This window comes from Rhincodon typus, chromosome 5 (genome assembly GCF_021869965.1).
Source record: "Rhincodon typus isolate 14 chromosome 5, sRhiTyp1.1, whole genome shotgun sequence".
Lineage (NCBI taxonomy): Eukaryota > Metazoa > Chordata > Chondrichthyes > Orectolobiformes > Rhincodontidae > Rhincodon > Rhincodon typus.
This window is the reverse complement of record NC_063336.1, coordinates 37,183,855-37,192,998: the sequence shown is the minus strand read 5'-3', so window position 1 is coordinate 37,192,998 and position 9,144 is coordinate 37,183,855. Positions and strand designations below refer to the sequence as shown.

Sequence of the window (9,144 nt, the reverse complement as noted above, 5' to 3'; positions counted from 1 at the left end):
ATATGTTGTGTCTGAGCATTTCATTTATATCACTGGGGAGTTCTAGCAGTGCATCCAAGATCTTAGCCCAATGGCAAGATCAATTTCTGGATACAATGGTGGCATTGAGTCTTGTCTTTCCAATGTAAGGTGTATCCCCTACTTGTTCCAACAACCGACCCTGCCAAGGAAGATGGATCACAGACGGCCCATTACCTTCAGCTGTTTCATGACATCACAGAGTGAATCAAACTGACATCTGTGATGCAGGAGACCTAAAGAGGACGAATTACGATAAGAAATGGATTTGTCTACTCATGTTTCTGGTTGAAGATGACTGCAGAGTTTAGATTTGATCCATTAGTTTTGTGATTGCTTACTCCTATCTATTGCATTATCTGCTGTCTAGCATGCAACTTGTCTTGTAACTCTGCTACGGTAACACCTGATTTTTAGGTATGCCTGGTGCTGCTCCTTGATACCTTCCTGCATGCTTCATTAAACTAGGTTTGATCTCTTCAAAAAATGTCTTCTGTGTTCTTTTTTTAATTATGGACTGATTTAAGAAAGATCTGTTTCAAAACCAGTGTTTTTCTAGGATTGCTACATGTTTTGAAAAGCAGGTGTGGTGAGCATCATTTAAACAGCTGCTTAATCAAACAGTAATTGAAGTTTGCAGATGAACTGGCACTGAGGGGGCTCTGTATTCAGATGGAGCTTTGGTTGGCGACAAGAATTTGATTAGTCAATTATCAATGACAAAAGCCTTTCACCTGCCAACAACTATATGGGTGGTTCTCAAGTAATTGAAGAGGTTAAGGCTAGGAATAAGATATCTAGATATCTTCCACCTGTTTTCTGTTTTCTGCAGTAAGCCACGCTGAACCTGAAGAAAACTAGTTTATCATTCCTACAGCAGTTGCTGCAAGTTATCACTCTTCATTGACAAGTGAAGCAGCCATACTGTGCTCTTTGTAAACCAGTGGAAGTATTTGGAAAAGGATGAGAAGAAGTATTCTGATCAGCTAAAGAACAAAACCTCAAAAAATCTAGTAAACAAAGACAATTGAAGTGCTTTCCTATTTTACCTCAATGTACTTTTCGTTCCCCTGCATCTGTCTGTGTGCACATAAAGCAGAGTCTTAAGAAGCTTTAATTAGTAATGTTATTTGCTGATGGTTTATAAGGGCTTACATGTAGCTAGGTTCGAATGACTTGTTAAAAAAAACACTAATACTTGTTAAGTACAGAAACCTGCTTTGAATTTTCTAACAACCAGAGTTTGAAAATCAGTTAAATTGGGGAATTTTGCATGCTTTGGAATCATTAACTTTTGTGACAACTCAAGAAACTGCAGCGCACTACCTCAGTGAGTCATGTCATCGCTCAGTTCAATGGTAATGTTCCACTGGGGGTTAAAAAGCCATAATGTTACAGATTGAAAAAAAGAGTAGATGCTGAAAGTTGGAAACAAAACCAGAAATTACTAGGAAAACTCAGTAGGTCTGGCAGTGTTCCGAAGAAGGGTCACTAGACCTGAAATGTTAACTCTGCTTTCTCTCCACAGATGCTGCCGGACCTGCTGAGGTTACAAATTGTGTTGGGTGTACAATTCTGCTGCTGCTGTTGATTGCCCATGGTGGCTCATTCATGCTCAGTTTTGAGCTGCTAGATCTATTCAAAGTCTGTCCCAGTTAGCACAGGGATAGTGCCAAAAACACACACACTAAAAAAACCAGTGAATGCTGGTGAGGACGAAGTCAAGATTTTCTCCTTCTTGTTGGTATTTCATTATCTGTTACAGACCCAGTTTTAGTAGCTACATTCTTTAGGAGTTGGTCAGCAATGGTTTCACCAAGTTACTCTCGTGAAGGACATCGATAGTACATTCTGTGCCTTTCCCACCCTCAGTACATCCTCGAAGTGGGTTCAGCAATGGGGGCTGGAAGGTTGCAATCAGCAGTTGATTAGCTGTAAGGTATGATTCTGTGAGAATGAGGCATTAGGCTGCTTGACTACAGTGTGGGATGGCTCTCTCAGATGTTGGGAAGGAGTACTTTGCAAAGGTGACCCATCTGTATTTGCTGTTGTCCTTTGTGTTGCCAGGAAGGATGCTGGGTGGACTGCACAACTTCATTCCTTTGTAGCTGCTTGATACAACCGAGTGTCTTGCTAGACCATTTCTGACAGCAGTTAAGAACCAATCACATTGCTTTGGGTCTGGAATCGCATGTAGATGTGACAAGCTAAAAATGGCAGATGTCCTTCCCTAAAGGACATTAATGAAACAGTTGTCAGTTTTTATAATACAATCAAATGAAAGCAAAACACTATGAAGTTTGAAGATCTGAAATTAAAACAAACTGCTAGAGACTTAGCAAGTCTGGCAGCATCTGTAGAGACATACATGAGTTAATGTTTCAAGGCCAATATGGTTTTTCTTTGGAATTCACAAGTTTCTCGGTCACTTCCTGTTTTAAATAATGGGCCATACTTGTTTGGTTAGTAAGCAGAAACATTTCTGCACATCTTTCCTCCAACATTTTTACAAAACAAATAGCTTGAAATTTGAGTACCTAATAGTTGAAATAGCACTGATTATTATTGATTTTAACTTGTGAAAACTTTGGAAATGAAACGACACCTCCAAGAACCAATAATAAAAAAATAAATGTTTGCAGACCTCTCATGGAAAGTTTCACACCCAGTATGCCATTTCAATGCTGACATTTTTGTGCTTCACTGCTGACAGACACTGCATACAGGACAAAATAACTCACATAGGCCAACAGCAGGCAGGTGGGACGAGTTTAGTTGGGAATTATGTTCAGCATGAACTAGTTGGACTGAAGGGTCTGTTTCCGTGCTGTACAACTGTATGACAATGACTATATTAATTCAAAATCACAGCAAAGGATTCTCTTTACCGTGCAAAAGCCCAGATACTCCACAACAGTAATGCTAAACTCAACTGCAGTTCTGCCGCAGCCCAGAACACCCCAGTACTGTAAAATCTGAAAATTATTTTCCTGCAGTTAAAATACCTCTCTTCCTTTCAGTACAGCTAAATACTAAAACGCCAAACATTTCAGCCAAGGGAGGGCAGAATAAAAGGGAATGTTAGAAATCACAGTGAAAAGGAATAGTGTATCTTGTGCTAGCAATTTTCTATCCTTACACAATAGAAAGAGATAGGACAAAAAAAAGGGTAAATTCCTCACCGTAACCAATTTCTTCCCAAACCCACTTGTCCAAATGAGCAATCCTACCAGTTCTAATTTCACTGCAACCAACTCTCAATTGCACAAAGCATATCTATCAATCATTAACAAGGTGCAACCATTAAATGGAGTCACTCTCCCTGTCTCCCAAAAATTCAATCATAAGTGACTTACCATGTCCCTTCCCTTTAAACACTACCTTTTCAATTTTTCTCACCTCCCAATGGACGCATGTGCTGAAAGTATCACAAAGATCACAGGTGCCCAAACCCACTGTATCAATTCTATTCCCTGAAACTGCTATGGGAATACCTGGCTGCATCTAGGTGGCTGCAAGGCCTGTCCTGCTACACTTCCAGCAGCACAGTGAGGCTCAAGGAATCTTGAATTCCCTCAGATATCCAACTACATTTTGCGTGCTCCCCACTAAACATTTTCAGCTGAAAACTGGTAGCAATCAATTAATATGAAGTACATAAATTACATTGGATATGAGAACTTCCACAGAATTAGAGGCTGTGCAATCCAATCCCAAATCACCAGCATGCTATGAATTAGTAATTGTAATTGATTTATTCAACACATTACACATTAGTGGCTCTCATATTATCCCTGACAAAATAATTCCAGAAATTCACAATTCTGGCCACTGACCCAAATGTAGTAGAGTAGAGCATTCAGATGCAGCTAAGTTCTAAATTATAATGGCAAGGGTTATTTAAAATTCTAGCTTTCATCATGTAACTGTTTTGGTATCTCTAACCTCAGGAATATCAGAATGTGTATCCTTCAATTCATACAAGCAACATTAGGATAAGCAGTAATTTTGTGGTAAAGTCACTGGACTAGCAATCCAGAGGCTAATGCTCTGTGGACATTCCACCATGTTAATTTAACTACTAAATCTGAAACAGAAAAAAGTCTTAGTAAAGTGCGACCTCAAAAATTATCATTGATCATCATAAAGAACAGATTTGGTTCAGTGATGTTCTTTACGGAAGGAAATCTGTCATCTTTACCTGGTCTGGCCAAGTGGTTCCAGACCCACAGCAATGTAGTTGACTCTTAACTGCTCTCTGAAAGGGCATAGCAAGCCACTCAGTTCAAGGATAATTAGGGATCGGAAACAAAGTTAGCCTTCCTAGAATCCTATGAAAGAAAAAAAATATGGGTGATCTCTAAAACTAAATAAAAAATCGTACGCAATTTTTTAAAAAAATCAACAAGGTCAGCTATGCAATGACATACCTTCTGGCCCAGAGGTAGGAACACTACCGCTGCTCTGGAAGACCCCTTTACATGCAATCTTGAAAACCTTTTATATGTTGTAATAGTTTTGGCATACCTGCATCATCTCTTCCCATTACATTTATTCACACTAAAATCTTGATTCTGCCATACTGTTCCACCTTGAAAATCTTTCATTTGAGGGTTATATGGTCTTGAATGTTCATTTGCAAGTCAGAAAAATAGCCTGAATAAAAGTACACAACTGGAAATCGGTTATTTGCCAAAATGTAGTACTCCCCTTCAAAATAATCATGTATTGCTTTTACAATGTGCTTGATTGAATCTGAGCAACTGTCAGAGATAATTCAGTAATGTTAATTCCACTAACCTGGAAATGAGATTCATTTACTAGGCTACTCAAGTATTGTACGTGCTCTTTTTCTAAAAGAATGACATTGGAATCAATTTCTGCCTCAATCAGCTAACTTCTAATTTGAAATAAGCCTAAAAATGTCTTTAGCTCACCAATACTATTTGTACATTGAGTGCCACATATGGAAATATGTTATTCAGAATTCCATTTATACCTTTCCTTTCGCAGATAGCCTCCAATACCATAATCACATCCATGTCCAGGGAAAAATTAATTCATGAATTTCCATCGAATCTGGAAATCTTGTAGATGACAGTGCACTAAGCTTGAACTATAATCTATCATTACTCAAAAAATAAGCTTATGACATTTATCTGTGCAGTACTGTGTTACCCTATGGCATTCTAAATGCATGCTCATCAAAATTCCGTACAGTACTCTGCAACTGTCAATGCTAATTTTGTTTCCTCATTACAGATCACTTATTTTGGCTTTCACTGGCCCATTAATTAAAATTCACTCATTTGAAACACACTTTCTGGGATTTCCATCTTCAACGGTGAAGTGCGCACGCATGTCAAGCCAACAGAGTACCCTTGTTACTGAAAATTTTAAAAGCAAACCAAAACACATTTTTCTACAAATAGTAGCTTTTGAAGTTTTTTTCCTGAATTTACAGTTTTACATATGAAAGTTACATATTTCTATGAAAAAGTATACCATCTTAACTACATCTTATCAACACAAACATATAGCCTTTGCAATACATAATTGTCCTTGCAACTCAAATACAACAGTAGAGGCGATTTGAAAGGTCTGGTAGAAAAGCAATACAATATTCCAGCTATTCGCAATTGGAATGAAGACATAACATCTATGCAACAATGCTGACATATACTGAAGTAGACTATTTACATGACAGATGCACTCTGTCGTTCAACATAACCCTTTGAGAATAAGGAAGCATTGCTATATTAAATAAGCAACTACTACATAGTCAGGTCTACATTTATTGTGTGAATATTTGAAATTGATATGTTACAGTTGCATACATCCACCTACAATTTTGTTCAGGATTGGAAATTTACAGAAAACATGTATAACAAAAAAAAAAGGGTTATTCAGAAGTGCTATCCAATACTCAAAGGATTATGTTTTATGTGAATTTTGAAGTTAATTTAAATGAAGTAACATTCAATTGAATTTTTTGTTTGTGAATTACCTTACAATCGCAAGATTAGGTATTATTTGAAATTCAATTGTATTCTTATATCAAACAGATGCTACTTGCACTGCTCGTGAGGATGGACATGCAACCTGAGGAATAAATATTCAGATGGGAGAAGCGGAACCAAATCAAGAACAAGTTCACTGCTATACTGCAGTATGCATTCTACAGCATAAAGTCAAGAGTTTCAAGCTTTGTAATTTGCAGAAAGGAAGCTTTGTTTTTATTACAAATCATTAAATCTAATGGAATACTGGCAATATCAAATGTTTATTATACAAGCAAACCGTAACCACAGACTTATGCCTTTGGAAATGGTGAAGGGTCAATACCTTTTTTTAAGTTACGTAAGTAATTTCTTGTTAATAGGTACATTACAAATTTCAAACCAAATTTGCACATCATAAACACTTCTTTTTCAATTCAGTATTTATTAAAACAATAGACAAAATAAATCTGGGTTTAGAGAATAAATCTCACTGGTGGTGGGTAGTCACTCGCTTTCTTTCTGGAGTATGAAATATTCATAACTCAAAAGATACACTTTTTAACTTTTAACTCAAAGTTGACAGCAAACACAAATGAAAAATAAAACACTGGAACTCACCAACATTAGTGAGATTCTCTTTATTCTGTGGTGGGGGTGGGGGGGTTGAGGCTCCTGTTTAAATTCACCATCTGCAGCATTATGGGCTATTTAATTCTAGTCCCATGAAATATTTTTTTCAAATACAGAAATGTTTCCCAAGGGACTGGCTTAGAATATTAATGTAACACTTGTTACTATGTTTTGACATATTTCCAATGGTTATGATAAATGGTATGATCTTGGCATTTAAATATTTTAATGAAACAACTTCACACTGCCTTTTTGATCCATTAGGTGGTGCTGTATATGAAGTTCTTAGCTTAGTTGATCAATTCTAAAATGTAAGATCAACACGCAATCATGCAAATATTTAAATAATTTTTTCAGTTTGATGCACTATATTTTTTTAAAAATTAATAGAATGTGATTTGACTCTAATTTTTAGGAACCCTCAATTTTTAATTCTCTCACAAAATATTAATTAAAAAAAAATGAATGCTCAGTCCATGTCTACCTAAAATTTTAATCACTACGAAATGGGGATTTAATTTCAAGCACAACTATTACTTGCGAGGATGTGTTGGTCAAAACTCATTGCCCAAATAATGTTTTGGGTTTATTCTTGAGTACTAAATTGGTTACTCCATTTATTCATTTAAAAAAATATGACTGATGGAAGGGTTCTTGCCTAAAATTAAATACACATCTATTAATTTTATTTAAGCACTTTAACCAAATGAACAGTGATATTGGTGGCATCTTTGGTTTTCATATACAGCATAAAATTTATTTTTTTAAAAAGACCTCACAATAAAACAATAAGCTCAACCAGAAAAAAAAGGTTCAACTTTAAATGTAGTGCACATTTTACAATCTTGTTCCCCTTACTGCACAGACTAAAAGAGCTCTCCCAAGAAAAACAGCAGCATCATGTCATGTAAACAGTTCACAATAAAACAATATTAACATCCCAATATGAATACATTTGCATTGTGTTCATACATTGTTATAAGCATCTCACAGTCTCTCATTTACTGTATGTCCATTCCAGGAATTATTATATGGTAAAATTTGTCCTTGTAATCATCCATTCAATAACCAAAGGATGGTCCCAGAATAGGAATGGTTATTTGATCATCTTTCGGGATTCAAAGATTAAAGGATAGGTTTGCTCCACTGCAGTCGCAACACACTGTATACTGGGTGCTAAGATAGAGACAGAAAAAAAAAATACACCAATTACAAATCACACTTAATTGGTTTATTCTACAGTATGAAATTAACAATTTGAAATGAAACTCTTAAATCTATTAATTTAGTTTCGCTAATTTTCGACACATTGTAGAACTTTCCTCAATTTGAACCCGTTATAAGCTTAGGTTTTACTACTCACTCCCTTGTAGTCATTCCCAAAGGTGGCGACAGAGTGTCTTAGATACAAGGACATTTAAATACTGTACAATGCAGTATGCAAATATGCAATAATGAAACTCAAGTGTGCAACAAAACTTGACCATCACATCTTTCATACATGCTCTTACTTATAGCTCTGCAATAAGGCAATTGGCTGGAGATGACAGATATTATTTCTTGAGTTGCTAGATTTAATAAGTGAACATGAGATGGGGACAATGGTTTTCGGAAATATTTTGTTTAATCAATAAAACTTATTTTTTTTAAATAAGACAAAATATCAATTCTGCTACATTTTTCCATATCTATGTGAATAGTGAAACAAAAACCTAACCTTTTAACATTTTTTTTGGTTTGAATCAGATGGCGGTGTGGACCTGATTCCAAAACTATAGGGCAATAGAGTTAACTACACAAGGATCAACTGGAAGACAGTGTGAATGGACAGAGGGCATATTTCTTGAACTACATCTAAAAGAACATTTTTCAACCAGCATTTAACAAGCTTGATGAGAGAGGATGCAATTCTAGATTTAGTCTCAGGAAATGAAGCTGGGCAGGTGGACGAAGTGACAGTGAGTTTTTAGGAGATAGCTATCATAATACAGCTAGATTTAGCATCATTGTGAAAAAGACAAAAGATAAAACAGCAGTAAAAGTGTAAAGTTCACCTTCATCAAATTAGAAAAGTTGATAGATGATCTGGCAAAAATGGACTGATTACAGTCACTTGAACAAAAGTCAATGGTAAAACAGTGGCAGGCATTAAAAAGTGAAATTCTGAGGCATAGTGTAGACATGTCTCCACCAAGATAAAGGATGGTACTGCCAAATCTAGAGTCCCCTGGCAAGATTAGGCAGGAAAATTGAGCTTATGACAACCTCAGAAAAGTAACACTTTGGGAAACTTAGAGGAACATGGAAAGTATAGGATTAATGTGGAAAAGGAAATTAGGGAAGCAAAGAGAAGACATGGGAAAATACTGGCCTGTAAATTTAAAGGAAATTCCAAAGGTGTTTTATCAGCAGCTTATTAAGAGCAAGATGATGATCAAGAAACAAAACAAATACAGAAACTTCTGGAAAAGCTCAGCAGATCCGACAACACCTG

At 36.2% G+C, this 9,144-nt stretch overlaps 2 protein-coding genes across 8 annotated transcripts in view; one reads left to right on the top strand and one right to left on the bottom strand.

Moving 5' to 3' along the window:
* The window catches only part of slc2a12 (solute carrier family 2 member 12), a 38,753-nt gene extending 32,517 nt beyond the window's left edge, over positions 1 to 6,236 (top strand). Inside the window, exon 7 of the mRNA XM_048596916.1 lies at positions 6,084 to 6,236. Within this exon, the coding sequence (XP_048452873.1) occupies positions 6,084 to 6,124 (41 nt within the window). The 3' untranslated portion in view covers positions 6,125 to 6,236. The remainder of the gene's footprint in view (positions 1 to 6,083) is intronic.
* The window catches only part of tbpl1 (TBP-like 1), a 48,735-nt gene continuing 43,393 nt past the window's right edge, over positions 3,803 to 9,144 (bottom strand). For all 7 annotated transcript variants that reach the window (XM_020535987.2, XM_048596919.1, XM_048596917.1 and 4 more), the window contains one exon: positions 3,803 to 7,826. In XM_020535987.2, the coding sequence (XP_020391576.2) occupies positions 7,747 to 7,826 (80 nt within the window). In that variant the 3' untranslated portion in view covers positions 3,803 to 7,746. The remainder of the gene's footprint in view (positions 7,827 to 9,144) is intronic.